The sequence below is a fragment of the Cyclopterus lumpus genome, chromosome 24 (assembly GCF_009769545.1).
Source record: "Cyclopterus lumpus isolate fCycLum1 chromosome 24, fCycLum1.pri, whole genome shotgun sequence".
NCBI classification, from domain to species: domain Eukaryota; kingdom Metazoa; phylum Chordata; class Actinopteri; order Perciformes; family Cyclopteridae; genus Cyclopterus; species Cyclopterus lumpus.
In genome coordinates this window covers 3,664,900-3,682,552 of record NC_046989.1, presented here as the reverse complement: position 1 = coordinate 3,682,552, position 17,653 = coordinate 3,664,900, and the positions used below count along the sequence as shown (strand labels likewise).

The following is a 17,653-nucleotide window of genomic DNA, read 5'->3' as shown; positions in this document are numbered from 1 at the left end:
ACACACATATATAGAATAAATATATAAAACCTATTATTTGATGTAGGAAACAAGTGTTGTTCTCTTTCACAACTTTCTAGTGAACCACAGAGGAAGTGTGCCATGTGGTTGCATTTCCTTGATAATCTTAACTTGATTATTTATCTTGCGTAAATGTCTCAAGTGGCGTTAAGATTCTTGCAACTCGTGAGGTTTCATTTATTAAGCTGCATTCCCTTTCTTCTTCGACCCTTCCCCCATTTTACTGCCTGTTAGAGAAATGGACGACTTCCCCACCAAACGGCTCGCAGGGAGAGAGAGAGAGAGAGAGAGAGAGTGGGTGTGTTAGCCAGACATCTTGTTACACAACGACGACAAAGTATTCACAAGCGAAGCCGACAACACAACTAAACACACACACACACACACACACAAAATGAAGACAGCTGGGTGTATTATTTAATACAAAAAAAACGAGCTAAAACGGTCAAGATCGGCTGTAAATCTCCCCTTCAAACAAACGGCCGCCATGTTCTACATCCGCAGCTACAAATACGTGAAAGAAAAAAAAATAGGCCAGGACTTGCGTCGTGTTAATCCGCCACACACTCTATGGACTATGTATGTAACATGCCTGTAATTACAACAACAATAAAAAAAATAAAAAAAATAAAAGGTTGATAAAATGTCGTTTAGCTACGAGGTAAAAAAAACGGCCATTCTGCAGCAATGTGTCCTCTCCTACAGCAGGCTGCCATTTCTACCTCCCCTCTCTCTCTACATGCGCGAGAGACGAGACACACACGCACCACATGTATACCTCCGCGGAAGGGCTTGCGCTGAAAGGAGTGTGTGTGTGTGTGTGTGGGGGGGGGGGGGAGGGGGGGATTTCAAACAAACATGCCTCCACAAGCGACCAACCGCCGCTAAATCCCCCCCCCCTCCCCCCCTAATTATTATCCGAGGCTGCTGCTGTGTGTTTTTTTTTTTTTGTTTCTTTTTCTTTTGCTAGCAAAACACGGTTGTTGTTGTTGTTTTTTTTCCGGTAGGGGAGGTGGGGGTTAAAAAAAAAAAAAAAAGAATTAAAAAAAAAAAAAAAAAAAGCGCACTAATTCTCCGCTTCGCGGAGGGATACGCGCCGACGCAAACCGAAGGGGGGGACTCTGTGCGCGCGCGAGAGCGGAGCTGAATGGAGGCAGCCTCTTCCTGGTGGATAAACAGTGACAGCTACAGGGCAGCCACTTAGACCCGACACACAGGCTCCGCCGCTGCCCTGGCAAACAACACCCCAACCAAAATGGCTACAGACAGTACACTCATCGCGCAGTTGACTTCTGGTGAGTAAAAGGAGATCGGAAAAAATATGTCATGGTTGTTTTAATAATCCCCCCCCCCCCGCCTCCCCACCTCCCTCCTCCTTCCTCCTCCTCCCCCCCCCCCCACCTCCTCGGTGCCCTCTTCTAACGCAGCTCCCGTCCTCTTCTCTCCCCCCCTCCAACCGCACCAGAACTCTACTTCCTAATAGCCCGGTTCCTAGAAGCCGGACCGTGTCAGAAAGCAGCCGAGGTTGGTGTGTGTTTTTTCTCTCGCAATGTGTCCTAAATGGTGTCACGGAGGAGGGGGTGTAATTCCTTTTTTCTATTTTTATATCCCGATTTCAGACCCTGATAAGGGAGGTGGAGGAGAAGGAGGTAAGCGAGTCCAGCGATGCTGTCTCTCTCTCTCTCTCTCTCTCTCGCTTTTAAAAAAAAATACAAAATATGTATTTTTTTATTTAATGTTTAAACACCACGCCATGCATAAACAGTGGACACTTGTGTTTTCCATCCCAGCTGCTCCCCATAAGGCTGGACTGGACCGGCCAGGAGCACCCCGGGACCTACGAGAATTTGGTGAGGGCATCCTTCTGTGTAACTTGAGGGGGGGGGGGGGGGGGGGGGTTTAAGAGTGCGAAATAAAAATTGAATTTCCCGCAATTTTAAAATAAATAAATCAGGTGGTAAAAGAAATATTAAGAAGAAGAAAAAAAACTCTGCAGGGTGAGCTGGCTGCAAAGTTGGAGGTGTTGAAGGGAGGGGGGGGGGGGGCACCAAAGTCTGGGGGTCCCAGTGGGAGTTTGGTGACATGCATGTCAGAAAAAGGGTTTTAATAGTTTTCTGAAAAAGGGGGATGATACGTCATGAGTGTTGTGGTGTAGGAGCGCCAGGATCCGGAGGAGGGACTCCCTGCGCCACGAGCCTGGAGAGGAGATATGGAGGCGCTCTAGTTTCCTGCAAGGAACCCCATAATCTGTGTGCACGGGGGGGGGGGGGGGGGTTGAAAAAGACACTAATAATAATAATAATAATAATATAAACAGTATATTTCAGTACACAGCGCCCATTTGAGGATGAGGATGCTCCGGGTTTTGGAGAGCAGTGTGTGTGTGTGTGTGTGTGTTGGTGGTGGTCAGCCTGTGTGAAGCCAACGTGGAGCTCTGGTCCCACAGTGGACGCGATAATGGTTCATGTAAACAAACGTGTTTACGCATGGGGGCGTGGAGAGAATGCATCATGGCTTACATCTCCACTGCCCGTGTGTGTGTGTGTGTGTGTGTGTGTGACCCCCCACCCCACCCCCAACACACACAAACACACACTTTGTTTGCTATTTTTTTTTTTATCAGATTGAAGTTTTATTTGAACGTTAATGTAGAAATATTAGGGCCTATTTTAATCCGCATGCGCCGACGTGTTTGTGTCCTGCGTCGCGCGCGCGGACACACGCACACACACACACACACACGAGACGAGATCGCGTGCAGTGTAGATTCAGTGTTATTATTATTATTATTAATAATACCTTTGTTGTTTATTAGTATTGTTTATTAATACGTTTACGGTGTCTCTCGGCCTGCCCGTGTCGCCTCTCTCTCTTCCGGCTTCTCTCTCCCTCCGCTCCTCCTCCCATTCCCAGACCGCAGCACGTCTATTGTGCATAATTTACTCTATTTAAAAAAATAATAAAAAATACTGCGGATGGCTTTTAATTATTAGACCAAATCTGTGTGTTTTTGGAGGCTGGGGGGGGGCCTGGTTGGATACGTGTTCTTCGGCGGTTGTGTAGATGTCTGAGGGGGAGGAGGGGGGGGGGGGGGGGGCAACAACGAGGAATTACACGTTGGCTTCAATGATATTGTATCGTTATTAACGGCATTAATTGTGGCTAATTAAGGCGGATTAATTACGTGTATCATTATTATTTTTTTAATTTTGCATATGGAATTGATGAGGAACACGGCGTCAACTAATATGCTGCCTGTTTAAAAAATAAAATAATAATCGTAATAGCAGCTTGTTATTACCGTTTTTTACATAATTTTTAATAATTACATTTTACCATCGTTTATTTATTTATTTTATTTTTTTTAAATTGTAATGGCTTTATGTGTATTGATAGCAATAATACTCTTGGAATGAGTGATATTTAAATAAAAAAATATTTGTATTTAACGGTGTGTTTAAAATGTAAGGTGCCCAGAAGGGGGACTTGGGAGTCATGCCTAAAGGGGCCATGTGCTTTTATGGTGGTGCTGTTGTGACGTAGGGGGGGGGTGGGAGGGCAGGGGGGCGGGGTCATCGTTACCCTTATGAAGCCAGTAAAACTGGAGCAAATTGTGCGTGTGCGTGTGTGTGTGTGTGTGTGTGTGTGTGTGTGTGTGTGTGTGTGTGTGTGTGTGTGTACCTGAGCAGCTCGCTCGATGCTATGTGCTATAGAAACACTGATCACGTCTCTGAAGCCAGCAGCGGTGTTGAAAGCAATTAAGGGGGTCATTGAATGTGTGTGTGCGTGTGCGTGTGTATGTGTGTGTGTGTGTGTGTGTGTGTGTGAGACAGAGAAGAAGTGTTACTGTCTCAGATAAAGGCATGGAAGGTATACAAATAATTGTGTGTGTGTGGAGTAATTGTTTAATTTCAGGCTTATTTGACCCTGTTCAGATATTTAAATGAGGTGTGTGTGTGTGTGTGTGTGTGCGTGTGTGTGTGTGTGACGGATGCATTCACAGTCGCCCTGCGTCCTGAAATCCTGACGCGGTGCTGCATGTTTTATCTCGCTCATCCTTTTGGTGTCGCCGCCTGGTGCGGTCGCTCTTGGTGTGTGTGAGTGTGTGTGTGAGTGTGTGTGTGTGTGTGTGCGTGCGTGCGTGTTTCTTCAGGCGTATATCGGCCGTGCAGGAGTGTGTGTGTGTGTGTCCCCTGAGACACGCTGTGTTCATAACAGTGTGTGTGTGTCCACCTCCCTTCTCTGCTGTGATCCATTTAGAAGACAAACATTTTAACAGAATTTCAGCATCAATTTAGGTGCAGTTGACATTTTATCTTTCTTCATTTGCGTGATGGGAGATATTTAATAACGACTAATTAATAATAATAATAATACATTTAATTTACTGCTTTTTTTAAGGTCCTTCAAAGACACTTTACATGTCACATTCACACACCGTAGACACAGCTACGGGTGAAGTGTCTTGCTCACGGACACATCGACTAAGGCGGGGATCGAACCGCCGATCCCCCCCCGATTGAAAGACGGACCTGCTAAGCACAGAGCCACAGTCGCCCCGAAATGAATCATCGTGTGCTCGTCGTGTATTTGAAATGAGAGTAAATGTCATTGAGTAAAAAAAAAAAAAGGAACAGAAAAGGGTCATCATTTATCATTTATTTTCGGTTTATTTCGGTTAAAAGCAGAAAGTAATGGATTCGGTTATTAGAATCCTGTCTTAAAAGGGCACCGTTTGAAATTCTTACTAAACCAACAGACATTCAGGGTAGCGACCTTGTTCTTCTCCTTATTTTGCTGAACAGAGTTTTGTGTGTGTGTGTGTGTGTGTGTGTGTTTAAGAGTTTGAAACTAAATGAAACCAAAGTCAGCGAACGCCTCATTCATAATTATTCCCATTTGTATTTTACAGCTGGGGTTTTCTTTTGTTTTGTAATAGCATAGGACTTACTGCAAACAATGTTGTTGTTGTTGTTGATGTTTGTCAAAAAATGGAGCTAAGTGTGTGTGTGTGTGCGTGTGTGTGTGTGTGTGTGTGTGTGTGTGTGTTTTTAGGTGAAGCTCCACCGGCACGTCAGTCCAGACCACCTGCTGAAGGTCTGCTCCAGAGTGTGTCCCCTGCTGGAGACCGAGGTCCCCGCCAGCGTCCCCGGACTCACCAGCCTGCTCGGGGCCGGCCGGCAGAACCTCCTCCGCACCAGCAAGAGTGAGCGGGAGTTACTTTTAATGCGCACGCACACACACACACGCACGCACACACACACACACACACACACACACACTGCAGCGTCTCCCTCTCTCTCTCTCTCTGCATGTTTGTGCCACTCGGTGTTCTTCTGATGCCAACGCAAGCCGGCGTGGACGGGGCGCCGCAATGCAAACTGTATGACCTGTGTGTGTGTGTGTGTGTGTGTGTGTGTGTGTGTCCCTTTACCCCCCCTCCCTCCAGGCTGCAAGCATGTCGTGTGGAAGGGGTCGGCGCTGGCCGCGCTGCACTGCGGACGGCCACCTGAGCCGCCTGTTATCTACGGGAGCCCGCCGAGCATCGGTAAAGACAAACGCACACACGGCACTACGCCGCCCACTCCCGTGTTGGTTTCTTTGCATATGACGTCTTCCTCTTCCTCTTCCCCTTCCTCTTCCTCCCCCCGCCTGCACATCCAGTCGAGACGAGCTTCGGCCGCCGCCTCAACGGCTCCTACCGCCTCCGGCAGCTGGTGCCCACGGTCGTGTACCTGCACATGAAGATGCACAAGAGGATCCTGGGACACCTGTCGTCCGTCTACTGCGTCACCTTCGACAGGACGGGGCGGCGCATCTTCACGGTGAGCCTGCGGTGTGTGTGTCTGTGTGTGTGTGTGTGTGTGTGTGTGTGTGTGTGGTTGGCCTCTCGCTGCTCGCGGTTTGTGCTTTAAGGAACCCGTTCAAAGTGATTTCAGGGTTCTGTCTCCTGCTCTTCCAAGACGGTCCGAGGGCCCGTATTCCCCCGTTGTAACAGTTCTGGTAGGAGGTAATTACTGTTTACCTTCCCCCCCCCCTTGTGTGTGCGTGTGTGTGTGTGCGTGCGTGTCAACTTCACCAAATGACTCACAGCTGTAGCCGAAAATCAGCCCTCTCGCAACGTCTTCATTGTGATACATGGTCCTCATAGTTTTTAAGAAAGAGGAGAGGGAGGGTAATCCACACGTTCCCTTTGAAAGCAGGCCGTTGACCTTTGCCCTCTGAACGCCCTCTTTGTGGACACACGTGCCTGCCTGCGCCGGCCTCCACGCCGGCGGCGAGAGCGCCGCGTTCGATGTTGTAAAAAAAACCCCGAACGAGACGACGTGGCCGTCCTGTTTTATTTGGGATCCTCGAGTCTCGCCGCCGCCGGCTGCTATTCACCGTTTTCAGCTTTCACGTCTTAAATCTCTAAAAATGGCTGCTTGGAAGGAGAGGGGCGGGGGCGGGGGAGGGGAGGTTAGATTGACTTCCTCTGTTATCTCTCTTTCCACCGTTCTTACACTCCCTTTTTTCTCTCTCTCTCTCTCCTTTTTCTCTCCCATGTCCCTTATCCTGCGCCTCCTTTGTTCCTTTCCCTCCCTCTCTCCTTCCCCCCCCCTTCTTCTTCTTGCTATTTCTCATCATAACTGGAGAAAATGTTTCCTCTGAGGCGCTGGCTAAGTGCCAGAATTAAAATTCGTTCTTGGTCTCCCTCACTCTCTCTCTCTCTCTCTCTCTCTCTCCTTTCGTCACAAGATCATTTTTCTTTATTTATTTTTCGGATCTCTTCCGGGTTTTATTTTTTTTCTTCTGACTTTTGCTGCCGTCTGATTGATTTTTTTATTTTGTATTTTAGCACGTCGGTTTTCCTCCAAAGCGATCGATCGCACCGATCCGCGGAGCTCGTCATCACAACTTCACGTCGAGAGGAAAGTTTTTCCGCTGCGGGGCCGGTCGTTAATTTATTTTCTTCTTTTTCGGCCGTCTTGCCAAATCCGTGATTCGTCCTTGAGCTTTCCTTCTTTCTTTTTTTTTTATTATTTTTTTTTTTAATGAAAATAACAGATCCAGTCAGACTGTGATGGAGCGACTGATTATGATTAATTCAGAGGAGGTGGAGGGGGGGGGGGGGGTCTGGCACCGTGTTGCATCACAAACCCTTTCACCCCCCACCCCCCCCCCCAACGACAAGCTGGACCACATCCAGGACCGGCGAGTCCCCGCAGGCTGCGTTCATGTCTTGATTTAAGGGGTCTCACTCCAGATTATTATACATTATTATAGCCCTTTTTGTTGTTGTTTTGATAGCATTACATTTAGGGGTACCTTTTTCTTAGCTTGCAAATATTTTTTTATTTAATAATATTATGCTAACGGGGCTTTTCCTCATAGCCTTCTTTGGTTCAGTTCTACTCGCTGCCGGTCCAGTTCTGAGCGGTCTGGGGAGCTTTTTAATTTCTTTTGCTGTGACCTCATGATTGTGAATATAACCCAACGAAGGAACCCCATTTCCTCTGTTGACGCCCGCGTACCTGAATCGCTCCGTAATGGGCTTTAACGTAGCTCAGCCAATAGGAAGCTTAATTAGTTAATGGGGTGGATTTTAAATGGACCTGTACTTTAACACGACATGCCGTCATTCACCCGTTCACCCGTTCACCCGTTCACCCGCATATGGGAGGAGCCACCTGCCCGTCAGGACTCACACAACATGGGGGTTAAGTGTCTCGGCCCGAGGCCACGTTGAGGTGGACTAGCGGAGTTGAGGAATCGAACCGCCGACGCTACACTGCTCTGTCACAGTCGACCCGGAGATTATAGATCAAAAGAATAATCTCTAGTTTTCTTTCCTCCTCCATTTTTTTTTTTTTTTTGTCCACTAAGACCGATGCAGGGCCTGGAAGCCGGCGTTCGCAACAATCTAATGCCTTGAAACGTTGTTGTTGTTGTTGTTGTTACCGTTGTTGTTGTCACTTCCCAACGCGCTGCAGATCATTCACCTCCTCCTCCTGTTTGTGCTCCGCGTTTGTCAGTCTGGGGCCGCCGTGTGCCCAGATGTATTTTTATACTTTGACGTGTTTAATCTGTCTCACTATAAGCGATTCATATATATATCTATATATATATATATAGATATATATATCTATATATACACTATACACACACCCCTTCCCCGTCTCAGGGCTCAGACGACTGCCTGGTGAAGATCTGGGGGACGGACGACGGCCGTCTGCTGGCGACGCTGCGCGGCCACGCCGCCGAGATCTCCGACATGGCCGTCAGCTACGAGAACACCATGATCGCCGCCGGGTCCTGCGACAAGACCATCAGGGTGTGGTGCCTCCAGACCTGCGCCCCTCTGGCCGTGCTGGAGGGCCACGCGGCCTCCATCACCTCGCTGCAGGTAGGAGGGCTGACTGTGTGTGTGTGTGTGTGTGTGTGAGGAACCTCTAGCGTATGGGCACAATACGGCACGACTGGCTGACATCCAACATGTAATAAAAGTCGTGTGCAGCAGACTAATTATTATGTTTTTTTATGACGGTTGTTTGTTTGTAATAAACGAGCCCAGAGCGACGCGGTGGCTCACTCGTGGGTTTTGAACAGCGGGGGGGGGTCGCGACACAGAACATTGTTTAATGTTTGACCTCACACTCTGTTCTAGGACTCTATGTTACCTGGTAACATGGATGTTTGTGTTTCTATCTGTTTCTAAGTTCAGAGGCTGGATGCTTTTTAAGCTCTTGCGGGTTAATCTCCCTTTTATTTAAATAAATATATATCATATAATATATATATATATATTTCTGGGCTGTAGTGTAAGCAACGTCTTCATACTCGGCTGTAACCTCTTATATTTGTCCTCTTTTGCAGTTTTCCCCTCTCTGTTGCGGCTCAAAGCGCTACCTGTCCTCCACCGGAGCGGACGGCACCATCTGCTTCTGGTTGTGGGACGCACGCACGCTCAAGTTTGGGTGAGGAACACACACACACGCACACACACACACACACACACACACACACACACACACACACACACACACACACACACACACACACACGTAGAGGAAGCAACGTCTCACCCGTTGCTTGTCTGATTTGTGCTTCTCTGTGTGTGTGTGTGTGTGTGTGTCCAGCCAGAGGCCCAGCAAGTTCACCGAGCGCTCCAGACCCGGCGTCCAGATGATCTGCTCCTCCTTCAGCGCCGGTGAGAGCATCTCATTTTTTTTTGGAAGGGGGGGGGTAAAAAATCCTGCAGAGAGACGCACTCAAGTGGGCCGGCTGCTTCTCACTTAATGTGTTGCTTTCACCACAGTTTTAATGCTTGTGTATATTACCTGTGTATTTACCTTTTACCTAAGTGTGTGTGTGTGTGTGTGTGTGTGTGTGTGTCCAGGGGGCATGTTCCTGGCCACAGGGAGCACCGATCACATCATCAGGGTGTACTACTTCGGGTCCGGCCAGCCAGAGAAGATCTCTGAACTCGAGTCCCATACAGTGAGTCAACATGGTTTAAACACTTCCTTCTTTTAAGTAACTCGTAATATATATATATATATATATATATATATATATATATATATATATATATATATATATATATATTGTATGTTGCTTTGACTAATCAACAAGTTTAATTTGAGACAATCATTGACTTTGTACTCATTGCGCTGTTCTTTTTTTCACACCTAGGACAAAGTTGACAGCATCCAGTTCTCACATTGCAGTGACAGGTAGGTTCGCATAGCTAGTGTGCGTGTGTGCGTGTGCGTGCGTGTGTGTGTGTGTGTGTGTGTGTGTGTGTGTGTGTGCGCGCGCATGAGCTACATAATAAGGGAAGTTCATCTTTGTGTGTGCAGCGCTGTTTGTTGGTATGGAACCTCCGGGTGTTGTAAGGCCACTTGGTGGTGTCAGCAGAAACAGCACCTTTTTACTGATACACACACACACACACACACACACACACACACACACACACACCACACACACCACACACACCACACACGCACACACTCTTGCACATATCATGCACTCTCTGAGTGTGCCTGTGTGGAGTAAGCAGAAAAACAAGCTCGGCTGTAGTTACTGTAATCTCAGCAGTGAGGGATGAGACTGTCTATGCAAAAGAGGGGGGGGGGGGGGTACATACAATTAGTGTATCATGCTGTGAGATGAAAGCGTTCAGAAAGCTGAAATAGAACTAAGAGTTATATCTACAGTTTAGCTGCTGCATGAATCTGTGCTGACAAATGTGTGTCGTTGTCTGTCTGTGTGTGTCTTTCTCTGTGTGTGTGTGTGTGTGTGTGTGTGTGTGTGTGTGTGTGTTGTAGGTTTGTGAGCGGCAGCAGGGATGGTACAGCGCGGATCTGGCAGCTGCATCCTCAGGGCTGGAGGAGCATTCTGTTGGACATGCAGACCAAACTACCCGGGTACGTGTGTGTGTGTGTGTGTGTGTGTGTGTGTGTGTGTGTGCGCGTGCGTGCGTGTGTGTGTGTGTGTGTGCGTGCGTGTGTTGGGCTGTCATTATCTGTCTATTGCCACCAGAGTGGGAGGATCCTGCTGCGATGTCGATCTAAATTTGACCAAAATCCATCATGTTGGATTACAAAAAGTCCTCGACCTGTGTGTGTGTGTGTGTGTGTGTGTGTGTGTGAGTGTGTGTGTGTGTGAGTGACATTATGTGCCGTCAAAATGCGTTTTCTTTCGACTGCTCGCACCTCGTTTTATTAGATTTTGAGCGCGTCGTCTTTCGGCGCACACAAATAATTAAATTAAAGAAGCAAAAATGACAACGCCGTCTCGCACCGCCGCGTCGCAGCGATCGACCCGGACAGAAATATAGATCTGCGGTCGCCATCGCCGCGAGTGAACACACGAGACGAATACAAAAGACATAAACAGTGATGGTGCAACCCCCCCCCCCCCCCCCTCCAGGAAGTACAACCCCCCTCCGCTGGAGGACAAGGTGACCAAGCTGAAGGTCACCATGGTGGCGTGGGATCGCCACGACGGCAGCGTGATCACGGCGGCCAACAACCTGACGCTGAAGGTGTGGAACTCCGCCACCGGCAACCTCGTCCACGTCCTGATGGTACGCACTCACAGTATTAATAAGAGCGTGAATTAAAATGTCGTACAATTATTTTCCTCTTACTTTGGAGACGCATAATCTATCATCCTCAAACGCCTCATAACCTTTTAGTGCGGTTGTTTGCCCGTTGGCTAGTGATGCGTTCAAGGCCACTGGGACATTTCTTTTATAAAGTACACGTAAAGACATTAATTGACTAAACATTATGCATTTGAGCTGGATACTTGGACGCACCCTTGAACACAAGAACGTTAACGTGTCCTCGGAGACGCATCGTTTATTAATAAGCGAGGACAAACAAAACTACGAGAGGTGGCACACAGATTGCTTTTCATGCCGGAGGGAATTTTGGCACAAACATCCACTCGGACTCCGGGACGAAGTGGTTTTTTAGAACGGTGGAGGTCAAAGGTCACCGCGACCTCACTAAAACACACTTTATGGGCGCATTGGAATTTTTATTATTCTAATTCATGACGATTTATGAGTCATTTTGTATCTTAACCTTAATTCTTTTCAAACGACAGGGTCACGAGGACGAGGTGTTCGTCCTGGAGCCGCACCCCTTTGACCCCCGAATCCTGTTCTCAGCGGGGCACGACGGGAACTGCATCGTGTGGGACCTGGCCAGAGGAGTCAAGATCCGGTCCTACTTCAACATGGTGAGGCCTCTCTCTCTCTCGTCTCGTTCGCCCCCCCCCTCGCTCGCTCGTCCTCTCTCTCTCTCTCTCTCTCTCTCTCTCTCTCTCTCGCTTTCTTATGTCGAAAAGAAAGAAAAAGGATACAAAATAAAATGGCGACGGCGGTTTAAAGAGCAGCACGAGAAGGGAAGGCAACCCGAGAACTTCCTCGGTAGATTACACGGCGTCGTCTGGGCAAAGATGGCCGACCCCCTGACCCCTTGACCCCCTGACCTCCTGACCCCCTGACCCACTTCACTACGCGTCAGCTAACGTCAGCACCCAAGTGACGCGGTGACATGTAACGATTTGAGCAAGGATGAAATTATTGACTGTTTATTCAACCTTTTCATTTAAAAGAGGGGAAAAAATGTATTATTATTATTATTTATGTTTTCTTCCTTGATTGAATTCTTTTGAATTGACAATTTTTATTTGCTCTTTTATTCTCCAACATACACGTCGAAGAGACGTGTTGTCGCGCAGTGTTTTATGCATTTGATCGTGTGGACGCCATACAGCTGCTCCCGGCTGCTCGGTATTCCCCTTGGTCGTGTGATACTGTGGTTTACAGTGTGTGTGTGTGTGTGTGTGTGTGTGTGTGTGTGTGTGTGTCCTCTCTGTGTCAATAGATCGAGGGCCAGGGGCACGGAGCGCTGTTCGACTGCAAATGTAGTCCAGACGGGCAGCATTTCGCCGCCACCGACTCCCACGGACACCTGCTCATCTTTGGCTTCGGCTCCAGTAGCAAATACGACAAGGTAACGCACACACACACACACACACACACACACACACACACACACACATGACATGTCACGTGGCGGATGTCCTCGAGTAAAACGTACCGCCCGTCACACTCTCTCTCTCTCAGATCGCGGACCAGATGTTCTTCCACACCGACTACCGGCCGCTGATCCGAGACGCCAACAACTACGTGCTGGACGAGCAGACCCAGCAGGCGCCGCACCTGATGCCGCCGCCCTTCCTGGTGGACGTGGACGGGAACCCCCACCCGCCGAGGTACCAGCTGCTGGTGCCCGGCCGGGAGGGCTGCCGGGACGAGCAGCTCATCCCGCAGATGGGGGTCACTTCCTCAGGTACGGAGAGAGAGGTCCGAACCCTCTCTTGAGGGGGGAGGGGCTCAATGCCCACGCTCGAAAGCGGCATTGTGGGTATTGGTGCTAACATACTGCACACTACTCGGGGCTACAATGTAACTAACGGACTGTTTTTCATTGTCGGTTAGTCTCTCTTTGATCTATAAAATGTGGATCACTACTTTGAGGCAAATCTAAACGATCATATATTTTAGTGTTAAATATTTACCTGCAGCACGTTTTATAGAAGCAAGTTTTAGAAGCTCACTTTGTCCGCCCAAATGCATTGTGGGGCGCTCAAACTTAACTCTCTGTCTCTCTCTCTCTCTCTCTCTCTCTCTCTCTCTCAGGCCTGAACCAGGTGGTGAGCGAGCAGGCGATGGACGGTTCCAGTCCTCTGGACACGATGATCCAGAGGCTGCAGCAGGAACAGGACCAAAGGCTGCGACCATCGGACTCCTTTGCTTCCAGGTCCAGCCGAGGTATGACGGGAAGTTTCCTTCTTATTGCAGTGTTGACGGGAAGTTTCCTTCTTATTGCAGTGTTGACGGGAAATTTCCTTCTTATTGAAGTGTTGGCGGGAAGTTTCCTTCTTATTGAAGTGTTGACGGGAAGTTTCTATCTTATTGACGGGAAGTTTCCTTATTGAAGTGTTGACGGGAAATGTCCTTATTGTAGTGTTGACGGGAAGTTTCCTTCTTATTGAAGTGTTGACGGGAAGTTTCTATCTTATTGACGGGAAGTTTCCTTCTTATTGCAGTGTTGACGGGAAATTTCCTTCTTATTGTAGTGTTGATGGGAAGATTCCTTCTTATTGAAGTGTTGATGGGAAGTTTCCTTCTTATTGAAGTGTTGACCTGAAGTTTCCTTCTTATTGTAGTATTGCCTAGAAGTTTCCTTCTTATTGAAGTGTTGACAGGAAGTTTCCTTCTTATTGAAGTGTTGATGGGAAGATTCCTTTTTAGTGAAGTGTTAACTAGAAGTTTCCTTCTTATTGAAGTGTTGACCTGAAGTTTCCTTCTTATTGTAGTATTGCCTAGAAGTTTCCTTCTTATTGAAGTGTTGATGGGAAGATTCCTTTTTATTGTGTTATCTAGAAGTTTCCTTCTTATTGCAGTGTGGGTGGGAAGTTTCCTTCTTATTGCAGTGTTGACGAGAAGTTTCCTTTTTATTAAAGTGTTAACTAGAAGTTTCCTTCTTATTGAAGTGTTGACAGGAAGTTTCCTTCTTATTGTAGTGTGGGCGGGAAGTTTCCTTCTTATTGAAGTGTTGACAGGAAGTTTCCTTCTTATTGCAGTGTGGGCGGGAAGTTTCCTTCTTATTGAAGTGTTGACAGGACGTTTCCTTCTTATTGTAGTGTTGACGGGAAGTTTCCTTCTTATTGTAGTGTTGACGAGAAGTTTCCTTCTTATTGCAGTGTTGACGAGAAGTTTCCTTCTTATTGAAGTGTTGACAGGAAGTTTCCTTCTTATTGTAGTGTGGGCGGGAAGTTTCCTTCTTATTGAAGTGTTGACAGGAAGTTTCCTTCTTATTGCAGTGTGGGCGGGAAGTTTCCTTCTTATTGAAGTGTTGACAGGACGTTTCCTTCTTATTGTAGTGTTGACGGGAAGTTTCCTTCTTATTGTAGTGTTGACGAGAAGTTTCCTTCTTATTGCAGTGTTGACGAGAAGTTTCCTTCTTATTGAAGTGTTGACGGGAAGTTTCCATCTTATTGACGGGAAGTTTCCTTTTTATTGAAGTGTTGACGGGAAGTTTCCTTCTTATTGAAGTGTTGACCTGAAGTTTCCTTCTTATTGTAGTATTGCCTAGAAGTTTCCTTCTTATTGAAGTGTTGACAGGAAGTTTCCTTCTTATTGAAGTGTTGATGGGAAGATTCCTTTTTATTGAAGTGTTAACTAGAAGTTTCCTTCTTATTGAAGTGTTGACCTGAAGTTTCCTTCTTATTGTAGTATTGCCTAGAAGTTTCCTTCTTATTAAAGTGTTGATGGGAAGATTCCTTTTTATTGAAGTGTTATCTAGAAGTTTCCTTCTTATTGAAGTGTTGACAGGAAGTTTCCTTCTTATTGTAGTGTTGACGGGAAGTTTCCTTCTTATTGCAGTGTTGACGGGAAGTTTCCTTTTTATTAAAGTGTTAACTAGAAGTTTCCTTTTTATTGAAGTGTTGACAGGAAGTGTCCTTCTTATTGTAGTGTTGATGGGAAGTTTCCTTCTTATTGCAGTGTGGGTGGGAAGTTTCCTTCTTATTGAAGTGTTGACAGGACGTTTCCTTCTTATTGCAGTGTTGACGAGAAGTTTCCTTCTTATTGCAGTGTTGACGAGAAGTTTCCTTCTTATTGAAGTGTTGACAGGAAGTTTCCTTCTTATTGCAGTGTTGATGGGAAGTTTCCTTCTTATTGCAGTGTTGACGAGAAGTTTCCTTCTTATTGAAGTGTTAACTAGAAGTTTTACTGGAAAAGATGATTTTATGAGGAATTCATATTAAAATGATTATGAACTCATTACCTCAGTAACCGATTCCTTGCTAGTTCAAATGATCGTTTTTCATTAAATGAATTAAATATTCATTTATTCATCTGCAACTATATAATTATAAAATAGTTTTATTATCACAGAAGTGATCAGTGCCGTATCTACTTTTTATAAAAATGAATTGGTTCCATTTTCTCTGATTCTCTGCTTTACTCCAGCTTGTGTGAAAATAAACAAAATGTATTATATATATATATATTTTAATGTTTCTCAGAGAAAATAATAAATTCGAAGACGTCACCACTGGATATTTATAGTGTAAATATTCGTGACCCGTTCCCCCCTGAAGCAGCTCCATCGGCCTAACGGTCTTCCTCCCCTTCAGGGTCGGTGGGCTCGCCCACGGAGGTCCACTCTCCGCCCAACGTGGGTCTGCGGCGCAGCGGGCAGATCGAGGGCGTCCGCCAGATGCACAGCAACGCCCCGCTCAGCCAGATGGCCACGGAGGGAGACCTGGTGGCCTGGAGCCGCCGGGTGCTGGTCCCCGAGCTGGAGGACGCCTCCGTCAGGTAGCGCCACCCAAAGAAAGAAGGAGGAGGAGGAGGAGGAAATTCACCTTTTTTTAAATGTTTTTTTTTGGGACGTGATGGGCGTTAACGCATGTTGTGTGTGTGTGTGTGTGTGTGTGTGTGTAGGAGGCAGATAAACTGGCGTGAGGCCAAAGGGGAGGAGGAGATCAATATTTATCAGTCAGAAAGGAGGCGACGCACCATCCATTCCCTCCCGAAGGAGAGCAGGGTGAGCGACGCGCGCCGAGAAACTATTGTTGTTATTGTTGTTGTTATTGTTTCACAGGAATATGATCACTCCTCCGATAACCTTTTTAAATTCATGCAACGTCTCCCGACACGCCCCAGTTCCATTTTCTAACGGAGGGCTTCTTCACAAAAATTCCCATCCAGGGTCATCCGACGTCCGAGTCGGTCGACGAGGGGGGGAGGAGGAGCCAGGGTAACCACGGCTACCACACGCGCGCCGCCATGGAGGAGACGAGCCGGCAGAGCGCCGAGGCCGCCGATGACGACGAGGACGCCTCGGAGGTGGACGTGAGTCCGTTTCGCCGCCTGACCCCACCCCCCCCCTTTCCTTTTGCACCGCCCTCACTGAGAGCGCTGACATGAAACATGTGTGTGCGTGTGCGTGTGTGTGTGTGCGTGTGTGTGTGTGCTCCCAGGGAGAGGTGGAGGTGCGGCAGATCAACGGGCACTCCTCCGAGGAGGAGAAGGAGGAGGAGCAAAAGGAGCCCTGGCCGGATGACCACAGTAGTTCGAGGTACGCCGCTTTACAGGACATCACCCCCACACACACACACATACACACACACATACACTCTCAACCCGTGTGTCTCTCCGCCGTGCAGCGACTACTCCAGCGACTACTCCGATTGGACGGCGGACGCGGGGATCAACCTCGAGCCGCCCAAGAAGAGCGCGAAGGTGAAAAAGAAGAGCAGCGGCTCCGAGGAAGACGGGGAGAAGAAGAGGGGGGACGGGAAGAAAGAGAGGAAGAAGGAGAAGGCGGAGAAAGACGAGGCGTTGCCAAAGAAGAAGCAGCCGAAGGAGAAGAGGAAGGTGGGTCTCGGGTTACGGCCTTTTTTTCTTCTCCTCCTTCAGGTGTGAAGTTATTACCTGTCAGCCATTTGTACAAACGAGTATCCAGATTAAGCTGAAGCTGCTATAAAAAAAACTATTAGATGTAACGTTTTAAATATTTTCCAAATATTATCACAATGCAAGAAAACATGCAGAGACCAACATTACAGAAAAGTTAGGAAAAATCAAATAAATAAATAAATAAAAATTAGGTAGATGAAATAAAATTAATTAAATAAATTAAAGTAAATAGTTAATTCCCCCCACCCAAATAGAAAATAAATAATCAACTTTTTTCAGAATCAATTTGAGTTATAAATAAATTTTAAAAAATCTAATTCCAGCTTCTAAAATGTGGCTATTATTGTTTTTTTCTCCTCTGTGAAATGAAAATATTAGTATTTAAAAGACAATGTAAAAAAGGCCTACAACTTGTTAAATGTGCTTTAAAGAAGAAAAGAAATGGAACCTGAATATATTGATTTCCTCGCGTGTCACCCAGAGGACGGAGTTCCAGGAGCAAGGCCTGACCCTGGAGGAGTGGCTTCCTTCAGCCTGGATCACGGACACGGTCCCCCGGAGATGTCCTTACATCCCCCAGATGGGGGACGAGGTACGCGCCTCCCCCCCCGTTGCCGTAGCGCCGTCCACCGCCAC

At 47.2% G+C, this 17,653-nt stretch overlaps 1 protein-coding gene across 1 annotated transcript in view; it reads left to right on the top strand.

Moving 5' to 3' along the window:
- Window positions 1-1,127: 1,127 nt before the first annotated feature.
- phip (pleckstrin homology domain interacting protein) overlaps window positions 1,128-17,653 on the top strand; it is a 26,165-nt gene continuing 9,639 nt past the window's right edge. The window contains exons 1-24 of the mRNA XM_034527084.1: window positions 1,128-1,316; window positions 1,487-1,545; window positions 1,641-1,670; window positions 1,812-1,871; window positions 5,077-5,227; window positions 5,471-5,569; window positions 5,686-5,846; window positions 8,186-8,407; window positions 8,878-8,978; window positions 9,141-9,211; window positions 9,401-9,501; window positions 9,697-9,737; window positions 10,335-10,433; window positions 10,939-11,095; window positions 11,623-11,757; window positions 12,408-12,536; window positions 12,650-12,875; window positions 13,226-13,357; window positions 15,730-15,913; window positions 16,040-16,142; window positions 16,307-16,450; window positions 16,579-16,676; window positions 16,765-16,975; window positions 17,499-17,609. Coding sequence (XP_034382975.1) covers window positions 1,277-1,316; window positions 1,487-1,545; window positions 1,641-1,670; window positions 1,812-1,871; window positions 5,077-5,227; window positions 5,471-5,569; window positions 5,686-5,846; window positions 8,186-8,407; window positions 8,878-8,978; window positions 9,141-9,211; window positions 9,401-9,501; window positions 9,697-9,737; window positions 10,335-10,433; window positions 10,939-11,095; window positions 11,623-11,757; window positions 12,408-12,536; window positions 12,650-12,875; window positions 13,226-13,357; window positions 15,730-15,913; window positions 16,040-16,142; window positions 16,307-16,450; window positions 16,579-16,676; window positions 16,765-16,975; window positions 17,499-17,609 — 2,865 coding nt within the window. The 5' untranslated portion in view covers window positions 1,128-1,276. The remainder of the gene's footprint in view (window positions 1,317-1,486; window positions 1,546-1,640; window positions 1,671-1,811; window positions 1,872-5,076; window positions 5,228-5,470; window positions 5,570-5,685; window positions 5,847-8,185; window positions 8,408-8,877; window positions 8,979-9,140; window positions 9,212-9,400; window positions 9,502-9,696; window positions 9,738-10,334; window positions 10,434-10,938; window positions 11,096-11,622; window positions 11,758-12,407; window positions 12,537-12,649; window positions 12,876-13,225; window positions 13,358-15,729; window positions 15,914-16,039; window positions 16,143-16,306; window positions 16,451-16,578; window positions 16,677-16,764; window positions 16,976-17,498; window positions 17,610-17,653) is intronic.